Source organism: Branchiostoma floridae, chromosome 8 (assembly GCF_000003815.2).
Source record: "Branchiostoma floridae strain S238N-H82 chromosome 8, Bfl_VNyyK, whole genome shotgun sequence".
Classification (NCBI taxonomy): domain Eukaryota; kingdom Metazoa; phylum Chordata; class Leptocardii; order Amphioxiformes; family Branchiostomatidae; genus Branchiostoma; species Branchiostoma floridae.
Window position 1 is genome coordinate 2,310,721 of NC_049986.1, and position 19,675 is coordinate 2,330,395.

At 37.9% G+C, this 19,675-nt stretch overlaps 1 protein-coding gene across 2 annotated transcripts in view; it reads left to right on the forward strand.

Annotated features, from left to right (window-relative positions):
• LOC118420478 (putative methyltransferase C9orf114) overlaps nucleotides 1-19,675 on the forward strand; it is a 42,198-nt gene that overhangs the window by 13,113 nt on the left and 9,410 nt on the right. Inside the window, exons 1-4 of one of the 2 annotated variants that reach the window (XM_035827302.1) lie at nucleotides 13,386-13,649; nucleotides 14,384-14,527; nucleotides 17,361-17,449; nucleotides 18,627-18,697. In XM_035827302.1, coding sequence (XP_035683195.1) covers nucleotides 13,451-13,649; nucleotides 14,384-14,527; nucleotides 17,361-17,449; nucleotides 18,627-18,697 — 503 coding nt within the window. In that variant the 5' untranslated portion in view covers nucleotides 13,386-13,450. Of the gene's footprint in view, nucleotides 1-13,385; nucleotides 13,650-14,383; nucleotides 14,528-17,360; nucleotides 17,450-18,626; nucleotides 18,698-19,675 lie in introns of those variants that run through there. The other variant, XM_035827303.1, reaches the window with a different exon arrangement.

The following is a 19,675-nucleotide window of genomic DNA, read 5'->3' on the forward strand; positions in this document are numbered from 1 at the left end:
AACAGTAATTTTGGCCCTTAGGCCCTTACAATGCACCATTTTAACTTACAATTCTCAAAAACTCTGCACCATGGAAGGTGGATGCCCCCAGGCCCCCCTCCAATAGTCACACCTTTATCACACCACGACTCACCAAGAAAATTGGACCCCATGTAATGAAATCCTAGCTAAAAGCCTGATTACTGTACTACAGCATTATTTCAACCATGAAATCAGACACTGTAAATCCTGCTTTTCCCTCCCACTGCAAGATAAAATCAGTGCAAAAATTAATGAATGTACAGTATCCAGCCAAACCTCTTCAAAGAGGGTACTATAGAGAATCTCTTTATTCTTAAATTTGTACCAACATCATTTGATGTAGTGCCCTTTTAGCTGGTTTGTCCTTGGTACTGACCTTGCTGTGCCTATTACCTAATGACAAAACATCCCCTGGAGCTATCAACTTACCAGGCTTCACTTTTAATTACCAGGTAATGCGCTCTTTTCCGTGGAGCCCCAGTAAGCCAGCAACCTTGTTCTCATTATACAGTATCACTGATCTTTACAGCAATAATTTTCTTGTTAAGAGGGTCCAATGATTAATGTCTATCCCCACTCCCAGCTCAAGTCTGAATAATGTATAAAAGATGTCATAACATTTACTCTTCATACATACAGTCACCTACGATGTTATATTAGGCCACACTAATTTTATTTGTTGTTCCTCGGATTTTTTCAGAAAAAAATTGGGTCGGTCGGTTGAAAAAAAAATTACAAAAAAAAATTACAAAAAGTCGGGGGTAGGAGAGATCGAGGGACTTACTCAAGTTACACAACAGAAATGACAACATTTAGGGGGTCCCTGGAAGCAAAGTTCAAAGTTTGAAGAAAAAATTATAAATGTACCATCCAAAATAGGCATGTACAGCTACTGGAATTTGAGGCCCACAGTTAATCTGAGAAAGGAGAGGCAGTGAAATTTTGTCAACACGAGGTGTGGCCATCAATTTGAAAAGTTTTTGTTTGTTTTTTTAAATCAGAAATCCAAGAAACAACAAATAAAATTGGCGTGGCCTTAGTGAGGTTTTGTAGTAGAGGAAACAGTGGAAAAGGGTCTAGGTCTCCTCAGTTTATATCATATTTCATGTAAGGGGTGGGTACCTGTACAGAAAATTCAGGTACAGGTACAAATAAGCTGGACCTAATTCAGTGAAAACTTGTGAGTGTGCGATTACTCAAAACAATGATCCAACCAGGTGTGAAAATGGATATATAGCTGGCTTTGATTGTGGAGGTGAAAGTAAAAGGAGAGGCCTGGGATATGCTTCGCCTTCAATTTTCAAATACCATGATGCAATGCCTCTATGGTCTCATATGGGACCTACATACATGTATATACACCACAGTATACACTGTTCTCCTGCACTCTCCCCTTTATTGGTTTAACTACATACCCAAAGCTACCTCATATTCTCACATCTCAACATAGATCAGCTGGACCGTCTTTAAAAGCTTTTGGTTTCTATTTGTTTCCTGACAAATTTACAAGATAGGGATTCTTCTGACATTGAAATAAGAGTGCATAGTCCTGGAAACATAGTAAAAACACATCCATTAGGCCACACCAATTTAATTTCTTGGGTCACGGATTCGCTCGCTCCAATTTTTTGGAAAAAATTAAAAAATAAGAATTACCACTCAGCAAATTTTCACCATTAATAAAACCATTCACCAACTTTCTGGTGTAGCAAATTGGCCTTTATATTATAAGCTCCTTAAAATGTGGGTATTATTATTGCAGTTATATTTTTCATTGATGAAGAATGGGACAAATATAAACATATTTTTTTTATAAGCTCCTTAAAGTGTGGGTACAGGTGCTGTTACTGTACAAAAATAGTGTTTTTGTACTTTTTTCAAGCTGAAAACTTTTTTCTTTATGTTTTGGATTAGCCGTTACCTTTACCCCAACCATTTTACAATTTTTATTTTTATTTCGCCCTCTCGCTCCATATTTTTTATGAAAAAATCCGTGAACCAAGAAATTAAATTGGTGTGGCCTTATGAAGGGAAAATGTACCTTATTAGGTTGACATTGAACGACAAGTTTCCTCATGTATTTCAGTTTACTTTGTTGAACTGTAGTTTAACTTGTGTTACCAGAGTTTTGGCTAGCCGAAAATAAAAATTTCAAGACAGAAAAAGATAATCTAGGGCTCGAAATACCACCTGCATTATGCAGGTTAGTGCAGGTAAAATTGGAGCTGTGCAGGTATTTCTGGTGTCTACCTGCACCTAACCTGCACTGGTCCATGTACTGGGTTTTATACCTAAATGTCCTATGATGTAGGTGTGTATGGATTGTTATTAGCTGCATTGATTAAGTATATTAAAATAAGAAATAGCAATGCATGGTTCCTGAACAATTTTAGTATGATCCATACTTCCTAAATTCAGAGTGGTGCAGGTTAATTTTGTCCGGTGCAGGTAATTTTCAATGTTACCTGCACCAGTGCAGGTATGCAGAACAAAAGTATTTTGAGCCCTGTAATCCCTACTTACCGACCCAATTTTTATTCAGGACCGAAACAGGAAACAACATTTTGTTTCTAGGCCTAAATACTGGGGAGATTTAAACTTCAATTCCTGCATCACAGTTCACCTATTCATGGCTCTTGATATGAATCTTGCAATTTTCTGACTAAACCTCCCTGTTAAAGGAAAGCTTATAGCAAAGAGTCTTGCGTCTTCTTGCTTTCTTATCTCTACTAATATGTATGAGGGACTTAGACGGCTAACTTTTAAAGTTTAAGGTTGGTTTAAGTTTTTCAGCTCTTTTCTGTTCAGGACGTTCAAGCAGTTTTGCATAATGAGGCAATAGAAAGTTTTCACTTACTATCCTATATCAATGAAGCATGCAGGTGCTGACCACCATTTTGGTGTCCCTATTTGCATTTCAGTAGATTGTAGACTCAAGTGTAGACAGCATTTTTGTGCTTCATATGCAAGTTTCCTCTAGTATTATCTTCTTGTAGTGGTAGGTATTTGATAGTGGTTATTTTAGAGGGTCAGGAGATCTTAAAATGTCCTTGATCTCTGATTGACTGAAATGCAAATTAGGGACACCAACATGGTTGTAGACAAAATTACTTCGATTCTTTGTAGCATATAAAAAGAGGAAAGTACTCAATGATTTTTTTCAAACAAGGGAAAAGGGGCGCTGCACCCTCATGCCTTGATCATGTGCCCCCTTACCCTGGGGAGCAGATCCTCTGGCAAACATTAAATTCTGATGGCCCCCGGATCGCATGTTGCCACAGTCTTCAACTGGGACCTGTCTAATACAGTAGAAGCCACTCAATTGCACAACGGATTAATGCACACTTCTGTTAAATGCACGTAATCCCCAAATCCCAAACAGGTGCGTTCCAGCTGAATAACTTCGCGTTATTGCACCATCCGGATAATTGTACGAAATTTAATGGCAAATAGACCTAGCAATTAAGCGGCTTCTACTGTAATTTTGGCCACTAGGAAGTCATAGAATGCTCCATTTTAACTTAGAATTAGTAAAAACTCCACTAGGCAGAACCCTATATCTCCCCCACTTGGTGGCGCTGCTCAATTGCAGTGCTCCCTCTTGCAATTTTTTTCAAGAAAAACCCCTGGTAGGAAAAGGCAAGGAACATTTTATAGATATGTTCAAGCTGGGACTGTCATGAAGCCCTGTTACTGCTCATGAACAAGAAGATATCACAGGGCTCGAAATACTTTTTCTGCACACCTACACTGGTGCAGGTAACATCGAAAATTCCCTGCACCGGACAAATTTCACCTGCACCACTATGAATTTAGGAAGTATGGATCATACTAAAATTGTTCAGGAACCATTGCTATTTGTTCTTTTACTACTACTTTATATAGGTGGTAACATTCAATGCAACTACATGTAATAACAATCCACATGCACCTACATCATAGGACATTTATGTATAAACCCCAGTACATGGACCAGTGCAGGTTAGGTGCAGGTAGACACCAGAAATACCTGCACAGCTCCAATTTTACCTGCACTAACCTGCATATGCAGGTGGTATTTCGAGCCCTGTATCATGATGAAGATTCTGATGATTATCAGCCTACAGGATTCCCCTTCATCCGTGTTCTCCTAAAGGTCGTCCTGACATTGATTTGTGACAGGCTGTCTTGTTCCATCACAGGTCGTTGGCTTTGATATTTGAATGTCCTTACATTAACCCAGCATCGCTGCTGGCCTGATTCCAAAAGTGTTGTCCCTCCAGCCGTGTCTGGCTGCTTGTATAAGTTCGAACTGTTGGGCCATACCAAATTTGTTTGTTGCTTCTTGGATTTTTCAGAAAAAATTGGACCGACAAGAAATAGTGCTCACATTCTTTTCCATTGCTAATGCTGAACAGTGCCACAACCAGGTGTCTGTCCTTAGTACTGAACAATGTTTACTATTTTTTCCTTTGCTAAATGCTGAATGGTGTCACAATCAGGTAGCTGTCCTTAGTACTGAATATTGTTCACTCTTTTTTCCTTTGCTAAATGCTGAATAGTGTCACAACCAGGTATCTGTCCTTAGTAGTGTTCACTCTTGTTGTTTCCTTTGCTGAATAGTGTCACAACCAAGTATCTGTCCTTAATAATGAATAGTTTTCCCTCTTTTTTCCTTTGTTAAATGCTGAATAGTGTCACAACCAGGTATCTGTCCTTAGTACTGAATAGTGTTCAATAGTTTTTCTCTGTTCAATCCTGAATGGTGTCACAACCAGGTCTCAGTCCTTAGTACTGAATAGTGTTCACTTTTTTTTCTTTGCTAAATGCTGAATGGTGTCACAACCAGGTATCTGTATTTAGTACTGAATAGTATACACTCTTTTTTTTCCTTTGCTAAATTGTGAATATTGTCACAACCAGGTATCTGTCCTTAGTACTGAATAGCGTTCACTCTTTTTTTTTCCTTTGTTAAATGCTGAATGTTGTCACAACCAGATATCTGTCCTTAATAATGAATAGTTTTCCCTCTTTTTTCCTTTGTTAAATGCTGAATAGTGTCACAACCAGGTATCTGTCCTTAGTACTGAATAGTGTTCAATAGTTTTTCTCTGTTCAATCCTGAATGGTGTCACAACCAGGTCTCAGTCCTTAGTACTGAATAGTGTTCACTTTTTTTTTCTTTGCTAAATGCTGAATGGTGTCACAACCAGGTATCTGTATTTAGTACTGAATAGTATACACTCTTTTTTTTCCTTTGCTAAATTGTGAATATTGTCACAACCAGGTATCTGTCCTTAGTACTGAATAGCATTGACTCTTTTTTTTCCTTTGTTAAATGCTGAATGTTGTCACAACCAGATATCTGTCCTTAGTACTGAATAGTGTTTACTATTTTTTCTCTGTTCAATGCTGAATGGTGTCACAACCAGGTATTTGTCCTTAGTTTTGAATAGTGCTCACTCTTAATCTTCCTTTGCTAAATGCTTAATGCTGTCCCAACCAGGTGTCTGTCCTTAGTACTGAATAGTGTTCACTCTTTTTCCCTTTGCTAAATGCTGAATGGTGTCACATGGGCCGTGTCACAACCAGGTATCTGTCCTTAGTACTGAATAGTGTTCACCCTTTTACAATGTATCTGAATTGCTGAATAAAGTTTCGTTCACAAATAAGAATCACAGAAATAATTGTGACTGCGAAATGTTCTGTTGTAAATGAATTTGTCCTTTGAGCAAAAATAAAACACAGCTGCAATGTCTTACAATAAAGTCTGCTTTTTCTATGTTCCAGTCCAAAATTGACTCATACATAGAGGTGAAAGTTTATTAAGCAGCAAGATGAATTTTCCACCGTGCATATTAGTGCCATCTCATAAATCTGATGTTAAAGAGCGATAAACCGCGGTGACACAGCGGGGTTATGTTGCGCCATGATGGATAACGATACTGTGAAATTGCAAACCAGCTCCCCTGGGCTGTCGTCTTCGATGACAACCTTATTTTCACAAGAAGACAAGGTCATGTGTGAGGTAACAAGGTCAGTACAGGGGGAATACCCTGAAATACATTTCTTGACAGGTATTTATTTGTATACCAAAATGTTATCAGTTTGTTTGAAATCTTATATTCATGATTTTACATCCAGTTTTGTAGCGGCTTTTTTTGCAGAAGTTGTAGAAAAGTGCCGCATACGTATATACAAATGATGTACTAGTAATGCTACTTAATCTTTATCTGTGGGGTAACCTATATCTGTTAGAAAAATGGTATCTACTATCTAGTGACATTAACTCAATGAACGGTGGTTTCAAATAACAATATCTTGAAAAGTTGCAATTTGAAACTGTCAACTCTCCTAAAAACCGTTTTTTTAAAACAACAGATAACGGTTACCTTGCGGATAAAGGTGAACTAGCGTTACTTACTGTCAACATCTCTGTCTACTTTTTGATATCGAAAGTTTTCAGATGTAGTAAGACACCAGATATAACCTAGAAGTTCAGTCATAGAGTCATGTTTTTTTTCATTAGACTTCCATTGTTTCCTCTCCTTTTTGTCAGGTATGATTTTCTTATTGTATGACTTGTAATTCTCTGGTCTTTTCATTGAATGAATACAGCACAATGCATATCTACGAGGGGCGTGCAATAAGTAATGGCCCTGACCCACTTCCAGTCGTCTGATCTAAATGAAATTTTGTATGTGTAATGATTCATATTTCTATGGGTTATGTTGCAAAAGACAGCTCTGAACTAATTGTGGTTTCTGATTTACTGGTGTTTGAACTTAGTCAGGTGCGAAATGGACCAGGTGTGAAATGGAACCAGTTGAGTGTCGCGCAGTGATCCGGTTTTTGTATTTGAAAGGACGCACACCAAAGAGGACTTTTGATGAAATAAATGAAACTTATGGTGATGATGCCCCATCATATGACCGTGTAAAACGCTGGCATCCTGAATTCAAACGTGGCCGGAAGTCTGTGGAAACAGCTCCCAGACCTGGTCGTCCCTCTTGTGCCATTGATGAGGCATCAGTTGGAGGACCAACCTGGGGTGTCCTACAAAATCGGTGTCCAGAGCTGCATCAAACGATGGGAGAAATGCATAACTCTGGGTGATTCCTATGAAGAGAAAGTTTCATTAATCTCCTGCTATGGGAAATGGGTCAGGGCCATTACTTATTGCCCGCCCCTCGTATACTTGCTCACAATGCTGTTCTATTGCTATGTTGCTGTTGGTCGATATTGCTACCTCAAGCAAAAGTGATTTTGCTTGTGAACTGAATGAACCAAAATCTTGGGCTATGTCGAGCGTCATTAGTTTTGCACTACTTGTGTGATCAATAACCCTAATTGGACATGGAAACTTCCCCCATTACCTTCCTATGTGGTTTGAATGATGACTAGTCCTACAGTTGCCTATTCATCAAGCGCAGGGTTCTAGCTAGTGCATTTTAGCGTAGTAGGCCACTACGCTAAAATTTGTGACCCCTACGCTAAAATAAGGGCCACTACGCTAATTTTTAACTAGTGTAGTGGTGCTTTGCTGTCATTTGCTTGCTCAACAATGACTAATAAATGTCTGAACAATGAAAAATTATGATATGCCACTCAAAACTGACCCCAAAATCCTAACTTTTAACTCTACATCTTCAAATCTCACTGTGGAAGGACCAAGACCCCCCCCTTCCACACCAATCTCCTGATTAGTTGCTTTGCTACCATGCCATTCCCACTACGCTAAAATGAAATCTTGGCTAGAACCCTGAATTTTAGCGGACCCTAAAATAAGTCGCCTCTAATATAGGGGTGGGTACTGGTACTCTGTACCAGTATAAAAACCATTTTTATTGTTGGACTGGTCCAGAAAAAACGGACCTTCAAGGTTGTCATTTGTAAAAAGTTTCTACAGTCAAACTTGATCTAAAACAGAGGCAGTTAGTGTTGTTTACACGAAGGTAGGATTTTGAAATGCCATTAGACATTGGATACTCCATCAAACAGATTCGTTTGTAATGAAATGGACCATTGTTTTTAGTTTTACCCATTCACAACTTTTCACAGATAATTAGGTCCAGGTTCAGGTCCGGACCTGGACCTGATCCTCTTGACCCGGACCGCACCTGTACCTGAATTTTCTGCACCAGTACACATCCCTATCCTAGCTTGCTCTATCATTCTATGTATATCATTAATGGGTCACTTACTTTGTAAATTACTCTCCAACTAGAGACAATTGATTAAGGTCACCTTACTCTTTAGTGATGTTTTAAGGGACAACGTAGTATGTTGTAATTAAGTACTTGTAGCACCCCTGTGTAGACCCATTCCTTGTACCAATACTCACATTCTATGGAGTACTTGTACACCTTAAGAAAACATATCCCTATTAAGAGTAGGGGTATTGGACAACAAAATTCAACTTGTTCTTAGCCATTTGCAATGAAGTTCATCAGAAAGAGCTTACTGAAAGAAACAATTTGAAAATAGTTTTTGTTTGAAGTAAATTGGATGTTGTATGGCTGAGAAATTGGCAATTTAAGTTTCATTTCGGGGCCTTTGTTTTAACGGATTCGGTAAATAAGCAATTTTATCAAATATTCATACTTATAAGAGTATTATAGTCATGTATATATTTGGGGATTGGCATAGGGTTTATAGTACTGTTGTCCAGTTGTCAGTTGACGTTTGTATACAATATAGTTCTCTTTGACATACTGTAAAATCAGGAAATATGTAACTCACAGTAAAAATTATGCTCTGCAAACTTAATAGGATTTACAGTACACATAAACAATTTACAAATTTGAATAACCCAGTAGAATGCATTACCCTGAATTATCCAAAATATGATACTCAATTTCAAGAGGAAAGTCCATACCCTCACAGCCTAACCCTGCACTACGGTAACCATGGCTTAAATTTGTCACACAGAATCAGCTCTTAAAGCACATCATACTTTTGTTAATGGTACATGATTATCAGAGTTGATTTATTAAGCAAATGAGCCATAACTGTCAGAGTATATTTGATACATTCATAAGGATTTTAGTAGAGAGCCACGGTATTTTCAAAATCAAATTTAAGCTTCATAATCTGTCAATAATTTGACAGTCATTTCTAGAATTAATCATCCGGGTTGTAGATTGTAGCCAACTATAGTACATATTATAGAGGAAATTGTTTGATACATTCATGTATCTATTAGGGAGCATGTAATTTACAGTTTTCAAAGTTGTTACAATTTATAATTATATACATGTTATAGGGCACTCTGACTTCCCATTTGAAAAGGTATGGCATATGAATTATTATCTATAAAATTATGTTATATAATTTGGCAGCCATTTCTAGGATGAAAGATACCCTAGATTGTAGCCAACTATAAGTACATGCTATAAAAGAAGTTGTTTAATACATTGTATCCATTAAGCTAGGAGCCTGTAATTCACAGTTTTCAATTGTTACAAAATAATATACATTAATGTACATGTACTAGGGCACTTTGACTTGAAGATCCCATTTGAAAAGGTATGGCATATGGATTATTATCTATATGTTATATAATTTGACAGACTTTTCTAGAATGAAAAATACCCTAGATTGTAGCCAACTATTAGTACATACTATAGAAGAAATTGTGAAATATCCATTAAGTTGCATGTAAATCACAGTTGTCAAAGTTGTAATAGGGCACTCTGACTTCCCATTTGAAAAGCCCAAAGGCCTAGGTATTGCATTATATGGATTATTATCTATATGTTTTCCTGTTTATATGTAGCAATCTTGCTCCCCAATTCCAATTGACATTTTCCTTTTAAAAGTTGAGCTGCTGAGAATTTTTGCCGTGCTTTACACATGTCTCCTCTAGGCTCTGTTTTCTCTTCAACATCAAAGGAGACGATTCCCCTAAGGAAGTCCATACTTTATGTAAAAGCAGTTGCACGCTAGCAGGCTGAACCGATGTTCAAACCATTTGATAGCGAAGTGTGATAAAACATCAGATTTTCATTGATTTTCTTCGGATCATTAGCTCTTGGCACTTACAAAGTGCCGTTGATAAACGATGTAGAGAACTGGCACTTGTCCATATTGCTCAGAGGTAGTTGTATTGTTACGTACTGTCTTTGGAAGCCCCTCAACAGTCTGAGCTTTTGAATGGAAGGGCAATGAGTACTTCTTTTACATACTATTAGGCATTGTCTCAAAGAAGAATTTGCTCGAGAAAGACTATATTTTGTGTAAGGTAGTAACGTTTAGTTGACCTTTATCCGTAGGGTAACCTATATCCATTGTAACGCTAATTCACCTTTATCCGTGGGGTGACCTTTATTCCTTGTCTTTAAAAACAGCACATTTAGGAGTATTAAATCTGTGGACTGTGGTTTCAAATTTGCAACATTTTCAAAGTGTTCTAATTTGAAACCACCATCCGTTGTTTTTTTCTTACAAACAACGAATATAGGTTACCCTTGGATAAAGGTGAACCAGCGTTATATAAAAATAGGGTATTGGGGGATCGTTAAGCCAATGGAAGGTAGTTTCACATTGTAAAATCAGTTTTAGCATTTGAAACCCATGTCGTTGACCGGAAATCTCTAAATACCCAGTTTTTTTTAAACAACGAATCTACTAGTGGGTTAACTCCACGAATAAAGGTGAATTAGCGTTACCAGTTAAACTTGGTTCTCAGAATCGACACTTCACTTTCATCTTATCATAAGCCATGTACAATTCAGGATGTGAATCTAAAATGCACATTTTCTGGTAACAACTAGATCTGTGTAACTAACTTTTAGGTTGTACATGGGTTTAGATACAGGTTCGGACCTGAATCTGTACCTGAACTACTTGTTTTGAAATAATGGTAACAGTTGATCTTTGATGACAAAAAAAGAATGTTTAAACAGAATCATATAGCGTTAAATTACGCTATACTCTAGACTATTGCGTAGGATCCATAATTCCTCACCATCAAGTCACACCACCACGGCACCAGTAGGGATTATTTTATGGAAACTAATTATAAGAGGAAAATTGTCCCCATGTTGACAACGAAAAAGCTGTAATCCATCTTTTCTGGATCATGAATGCTGAATATGCTTGCAAAATGTCTCTGAAAGTTTGAAATGTTCTTTTACCATTCAAAAGGACTGTTTGCCCCAATTTGAAGTGAACTCTTCTGTCTGTACATGTATCTCTAATTAGCAGCTGCAGGCTTAAGAGTTGAAAAAAATGATACAGACAAGGTAATCTCTGGTATATGAATTAATCCCCACTAGCTTTGTCATGTTAATGAATTATGTATTCCTTGTCCTAGGTAGGTAACGCTAGTTCACCTTTATCCATTGGGTAACCTATATCCATTGCTTTTAAAAACAGGGTATTTGGGGATATCATGTTGGCGGACGTTAGTTTCAAATTGCAATATGTTGAGGATACTGCAGTTTAAAACTACCACCCTTCGACTTGATGTGCCTACAGACCCTGTTTTTAAAAAGCAACGGATATAGGTTACCCAACGGATAAAGGCGAATCCTTGCCTTAAAGTTTTGATGTACATTGTAACGCTAGTTCACCTTTATTCGCAGGGTAACCTTTATTCGTTAACGGAGGTCTCAAACTGCATTGATTTCTAATGAAAAAATGCAATTTGAAACCATCGTCCATCAATGTGATATCCCTAAATATCCTGTTTTTAGGTACAATGGATATAGGTTACCCCGCAAATAAAGGTGAAGTAGCGTTACGGATATTTGTGATCCCAAACAGTGTTGTCAACCTTGGCATTGTAGAAATTGAGTGTGAAACATACATGTAGTTAACATGCATTGGCATAATACCGGTAGTAAGACTTATACCGGTAGATTAAAAATGCTGGAACTTAAAGAGATCTACACATGCAACAATAGTTATTTCTGAGCTGTGCACACTTCAGACATCTAGGTGTCCAATACATCATTTACAAAGCATCGATAACAATGCATTCGAAGACAACAAGGCCAAAAGTTTTCAGTATCTTTTTCGGGGTAGGCAGCTCGTCGTGGGACGAACACACTGTCACATTCATTGCCAAATTTATAGATCATAATTACACATGCTCACGGCACAAGACGAACATGATTCAACAACAATCTTGAATTTCTGTTGGTGACCTACAACTCATGTAAAAGTGTGAAGAACCGTTGCATAATAGCCCGGATCTACGACTGAATGGGCAAAATTGAACGTACGCAGCCATTTTCCCGCCATTTTTATATCTACGCTAGCAGTGAAGTGTTACATCATAGCGGTTGTGACGGATAGAAGTTGAATGAAAATTCTTGACAGTATACGCCCGTTTTCTCATGACATTTTGTATGCTCATGCAGGTTTATGTTTTATGCATTTACTGACAGAAAAGGAAGGAACAACAGAGGATGTATAAATGTACATAGCGGCAGTTAATTGTGCCGTGTTTCTTCCTACCGGTATTTTTTACCCCCTCCCAACCACGCGCACGTTCGCCGTGTAATTCCGCGGCGTGTTACAATTACAATATTACGCTTTTAGCAGGACAAGAGTGGCAGAAAAGTTACACAGAAGAAGTGGCAAGGGTAACCTATAACAGGAACATGTAACTGGAGAAAATGATGCGTTGACAATTTGTCAAATCAGTATGGCTAGAGAAATCGTCGTAAACGTACCGGTATTATGATAATAGATGTTACCGGTAAACCAATCTATATACCCAATGTGTGAGACAAGCAAGCTACCAATTATGGAGGTATCAGACTTATAATGAAAGGATGTTCATGTTATCTTCCTTAGATGATAGAGTCTTTCATCACGTGGAAGGAAACTTACAGAAGATCACTTAGTCTGTGTTGATACATCATGTTGTACCCTTATTTTGCCAACTTTTTACTCTGCATTTTTAAAATCTTGAAAGGACCAAGACCCCCCTTCCATACCATCTTTCTTCTTCTTTTGTAGTACAAATTGTACTACCAAGCCTCTTTGCTTGCTTTCTTTTCTTTGCCATTATCATCACGCTAAAATAAAAACCTGACTGGAACCCTGTAGTGTTAGAAGATAATGAGCCAGAGTTGGAGTTACATTCTACATTGGGGTAGACAGAATGATCCAAATGCCCTGCAGTGAAGCACAATTGATAAGCCGCTGCACAGGTATCCCCCTTCACTAATGAGGAAACAAACATAACCGTTGTTGAGCACACCTTTGGGACTCGCACATATCAACTCCTACTCAGCCTCAGGCAGTAGCAAAACTGCATTATGGGAGTTACAGCCAGGTGCGATACCATACAGTAGTTTGGCAGAGGGCAGACATGTCTGGGTGAAGGATGGATGGTTTTTAGCTCCACCTGGAGGCCGGAAAAGTTGGTCAGAATTTTTAATTGGCCAGGCTGTCGATATAAAGATACTGCGGGGGACCGGGGACTTCATATCAGATGGCGAGCTTCTCCAAGAGTGTGAAGCTGTACAAGGATATGTTTGGTTGTGCCTGTTCGGTAGACTATGGCCCGGCGAAGGAGCGCCCAGAGCCTAGTGGGTCAGATTTCTATGAGGCGACCAGCTTGACAGAAGGCCTGATGGGGATAGATTTTGAGGAGAAGGCTTACTGGAGAAAGGAGTTTCGCTATCCACAAGGTAGTTGACAGTATGTGTGCATATTACCCATTCTCTCCTAATAATCCCATCTGAAAGGTAGGGTTAATGTTGATACGAAGGTATTGTCCCAGTTGCAGTGATGCTCATAATAGTACTGTAAATGCATTTAATTTCCCAGGGACTTAAAAGGACTGTTGGCGGTGGTTTTAAATTCGCGGTAGCACCATGCACTACAGTCTCTTACTACTGTTGAAAAAATGTTGGTGATGGTTTTAAGTTCGCGATAAATTGGCAAGGCGAAAACTGCGAACATAAAACCAATGCAAAACATTTCTGCATTTACAGTACTACGTAATTCCGTGCCTCATAATGTGGTTTGTAACTTGAGAAGAACACTGTTACAGTACAGTAAATCTTTTTAATTTTTGCCGTGTTCATTGCCAGCATATGTTCCTGCAGTCCATCCATTTTCACTTGATTGCCACAAAAGTTTTACTTCCTTAAGTGCTGTAAACTTAAACGACTTCACACTAGACCCACAGAACATTTTTTTCTAGTTGGAAGAATCATTATAGAAGATAAAAGTGTATTTTATCATGAGAAGTGTAAATGTATGTGTTGGCACCCAATGTCAGCTGAGCTGCCTTGGTTTGCCATGTATTGTGATGTCTGCAATCTCAATAGAAAATGATTAAAATCAAAAGTGAGCTGCTGGTTTCAATTAGTGAAAAATTGTTCTTTAAAGGTAGCAATTTTCTTTCTTTTTTGTCCAGGAAAAGAAGAGAAGAAGAAATGGAAGGAGGAACGCTTGGCCAGGAAGCTGGAGAAACAGATGGCCAGACAACAGGAGGAGGAACAGAAACTCAAGCAGCTCATGGACAAGAAAGTACATGCTGAGGAGATCAGACGCAAGAAAGGTAAGACTTAGGCATGGTTCTAGCTAACGCTAGTTCACCTTTATCTGCTGGGTAACCTATATCCGTTGTTTTTCAAAACAGTGTATTTAGGCACATCAAGTCGATGGGTTGTAGTTTTAAACTGCAATGTACTGAAAATATTGAAATTGCAAACCAATATTTGTCAACGTGATATTCCCAAATACCCTGTTTTTTAAAAGCAACGGATATAGGTTACCCAACAGATAAAGGTGAACTAACATTAGTGCATTTTAATGTAGTGGACCAGTATGCTTTAATCTGTGACCACTACGCTAATTTTTAACTAGTGTGGTGCTTTGCTATCATTTGCTTGTTCAACAATGTGTCTTAACAATGAAAAAAGATGATATGCCACTCAAAACTGAGTCCATAAAATCCTTCAAATTACATGCAATATTAACAGAGCCAACTTTTAAATATATTTTCAAAATCTCAGCATGGAAGGACCAAGCCCATCCACACCAATCTCCTGATTGGTTGCTTCGCTACCATGCTATTTCCACTATGCTAAAATGAAATCCTTGCTAGAACCCTACGTACATACACTGAGTGATGTGGTAGAAAATGTATGTCACTTATTGAGAAATCTGTAGTGATAAATGTATAACCTTACAATAGGTATGAAATGTAATTCCCCATAATGCCTCTTTCCTAGAATTGTCCCAGCACGTAGTGAAATTATAGCAATTTTTGTCATGTATAAAGACACACTACACAATTTGAGAATACAACTTTTACCTTACCTGACATAAACAGTTTTGGATGTATTTTATGTTCTTGGTTAAAAACTGAACTTAACTGTCACCATCTTGATTGTACAGTACAATCACAATATTAATTCTCTCACCAATTTATTACTAATTTTGATATACTGGCCTCTTGAAAATTAACATGTCAAAGTCGTCGGCTGTTGGTAGATGGAAAAGATAAGATATAGTTTATGGCCGTATTTCAGAGGGATCATAATAGGCTTATGGTATTTAGAACACACATGCGGATTGTGGTCACTCAGTAGGACTAAGTACACTTTGAATACCCTTACAGCCCAGCAAAGACTACTTTATTGGCCACCTGGACAGTAAAACCATTATTAACGTGTATTCCCGCAGGGCTAAGGTAGCAGTACAACATGTTTCGTCATTTATATCACATCATTTGTACCACATAACAAGGAGAAACAAGTCTATTAGAGAACATTGTTCAACATCATGTGGTGAAAAAAATGCTGTATTTTTATGTTGGGAAATCCAGTATCTTTCTGGAGAATTGCAGAGAATATAAAAATTTGTAACTTAAAAAGTTCTCTTGAGAAAAGGGGATCACAAATATTTCTGGCGCTATTTGATGACTACTAGCTACAGTAACTGTTACTAACAGTTACAGTAGTACATTGTAGTAGCAAACTTATCTTGGCATGCGCTATTTGATAACAACTACACTACATGTAACTACAGTAACTGCTACCACTAGTACTACACACTACAGTAACTGTTGTAGTAGCAAACTTTTCTTGCGCTATTTGATGACTGCTATAATTGCTAATTAGTAGCAGTAGTGATGCCTTTAACCGTCTCCATGCTGACATACAACTGTAGCTGATTAGCACCAAATTTGTATTGGCCATGGGATTTCGTAAAGGGAAAGGGTTAAAAATAATTTGTTTATCACTTTTTTATAGGATAAGAGATGTTTTGAAAATAACATGATTCAATTCCAAGAACCTGGTGATCATACAGTTTAGTAGCCATCTATGCATTCTAAAAGTTCCAGTGGCCCCAAATAGCAAAAGACACTCCCCTGCACAAAAAGATCAGGTTTCCATTAATATATTTCATAGCTAATAAAAGATGCAGAGGTTTGGCATGACTTTTATTGATGACATGTTCTGCAAGTGACCCTTATGAGCATGTCAAGGGCATGAGGAGATTGTTTGCTATGGCTGTAGGTTTTTTTAAACATCAACCAAAGCTTAACCATTTGACTTTGAGACATAAGCTACTAGTACACAACATCAGAGCTTTATGAACTGTACATTCATGTACTTTAGAGTTTGAATTATGGTCATGTTATTTTGCAAGTTTTCACACTCTGAATTGATGGTTGACAGGCTTTTAACCAGGCATGCGTCATTGCGTCATCTGGACGCACTTTTCTTAGAATATCAAGAAATTGGACACACTGGATGCCATTACACTGGGGAATAGATCCTCTGACAAGCATCATTGACCAGGGATGCCACTAGGTCATTTATGGTCAGTCTTTTACTGTGACCTCTCTGGCAGTAAGTTTGGCCTTCATGATACCTAAGAATGCACCATTTTAACTTAAAATTATTGAAAACTCTGCACCATGGAAGGTAGATGCCTCCGGACCCCCTAAAATAGTCACACCAGGTCCTATACCACTTACCCCGACTCACCAAGAAATTTGAACCCCCTATAATAAAATCCTACCTAAGAGTCTGATGGTTAAACGATTCTATAGTACAGTAGTCATACACAGGAGACATACAATTAATTTGTGCTGTCAAGACAACTGCAAAGACCATGAAAATGCAACAGTCAGATCAGATTCTGAAGTTAAAGGATTTACGCTTCTTCAAACTCATCTCATTTAATCACAAAACAATGTAAATGTACATGTTGATCTTTTCCACAGAAACAACTTTATTTGATTAAACCAAGAATAGACAATTATTACAAAGATCAGCATACCTTGTCAGCACACATACTTTAATTCTGAAACAGTACAAATATGTCAAAATTGATTGTGTTCTTTGTAATGAATTTGTGTACTTTCCCTCTACCTTCAGGCCGCCACTACACTGTGAGTGTTGCCCTCCCCGGATCTATTCTGGATAATGCCCAGTCTCCAGAACTCAGAACATACCTAGCTGGACAGGTAAGAAATTGTGAGATCTTTTAGGATATAGGAGAATGTTTGTACACAACCAGTACTTATTTTGCTTACGTTTTGGTGTCTATCAGACAACTTCCTCAGAGCTTGTACATGTAACTGGAGTTCGAGAACACAATCCCAAAGTTAGCTGATAGACGCCAAAACGTAAGCAAAGTAAGTACCAAGAATTCTCCTATATCCTATATTCTACCAACCTGATGAAATTATTTTCAGAAGTATGAGGTCTTTTGCTGTAACATTTCAGCCGTATAGTTATAATCAATCACAATAATCATTTTCTAATCAGCATTACTGCTAGTCTAACCATCTAAATCAACAACATTGAAGATGGATATCAAAGTTGAGATATACCTTTTACACAGTCAATTACACTCTTCTCTACTGTGGTGTTCATCGTAAAAGTGTGTTTATAAATATAACTGAGCATTGCTAACACATTAACATCAACATGTGTTACTATATTGCTTTCAAGGGCAAAATTAAGAGAGAAATTAAACCAAAATGAGGAATTAATGATGAGTAAAATGTAAGATGTTAATTAGTGTGATAAGCATGGCAGCTGCTGTCCTTTCATGATTGAGCTCTCGTGTGCCATTATGACTTCATAGTAGGTAATTAGTTGTGACACTTGATCCTACAGTAAGTAGTGTAACTTGAGCTGACACAATCACAACTGTCAGGTCCTGTCTCTAGGGACCTCACATCAGCAGTGAGCAATACAGCTATGTTGTGGCAAAACATATTTCTGATAGGTTGAGCATAGTGATAGGGATCCTGTAGATTTTGAAACACGTACACTCAGCCGTTTTATTCTCAGTGTTTGCAGTAAATGGCTAAAACAGATTTTTCTCCAGCAATCATTCCAAGCACTGCAAAGACTTCTTTTCCCCCTTCTACAAAATTAAGTCCCCTCTAACCTAACTGACTTAACACTAGTCCACCTTTTTCTGTGAGGTAACCTATATCCATTGTTTTTGAAAACAGAGTAATGGACGGTGGTTTTAAATTGCAACATTTTCTATATATTGCAGTTTGGCATGTACACCGCCGTCTTTAAATGTGCTATCCCTAAATATCCAGTTTTTAGAAACAACGGATATAGGTTACCCACCGGATAAAGGTGAACTAGCGTTACCAGTATTTTCTTGGTGTGTTCCAGATTGCCAGAGCCTGTGTGATTTTCAATGTGGATGAGATTGTCATATTTGATGAATCGGGATCTACGCAGCCGTAAGTCATCTTTAATGATTTTCATTCTCCGCATCTCATGTAATACAATATCTCTAAGAATATATTCTGAATTAGATTTATTGTACCTTCTATGAAAGCTAGGTGCTACACACTTGGAGAAATGCAGCATAGGACTTTACCCTACAATCAGAGGTGTTTGAAATGGAACATTTTATTGGTACTTGAAGAAGAAGTAACTTTATTTTTTGCCATGATATGGCTACTGAAAAATCCATCCTGAAGTAATTTCTGCAGCAATACATCTAACAAAATTGGCCTGTCATAATCCAAACCTACGGGCTGGTATCTTTTGAAAAGATGGATAGCTTTGTAGATTATATCCTACTAGTACTCTGATATTTTAGTCTGATTGTAGGTATTGCCACAGGCTTTAGAGGATGATATTACAGTGTAGTTAGATGAATGCATGTTGGTGCAATTGTGTAGAACCATTCATCAGATTATAGTATCTGTAGGTTTGGAGATTGGGGTGAGGTCAGCACAAGTATGTATTATATGCACAGACTGTGCTGTAATATTTCATAGGTATGCTGGTAGCATTTCCAATATGTTCACAGGCACTGGGTAGTATACCCTGTCCCTTGGAGCCCTGTAAAACATGGTGAAACATACAATTTACAGTGGCGACATATTTGTGAGATCTAGTCAAAGTTGGTGGCATTCAATGAGTGCATGGATGTATGTTTCAGGCTGACACAGTTGTGTACACTGCCCCACGCCCTCTAAAGTGTTTGGGAAAAGGTAGAAAGAAAAACAAGTTGTCAGAGATTTAAACCTTTGAAGCTATGCTTGGACAATTCAGACAATTGAAGATTGACAGCTTTCCTTTTTTTGTACATGACACATAATCAGCCTACCCTTTTTTTGGAACAGTTTATAACCATTCAGAGAAGACTTAGAAATTATTATGGATAACAAGGAGTTGGGCAGGGAAGGCCTTCAGCACTAAGGACATGA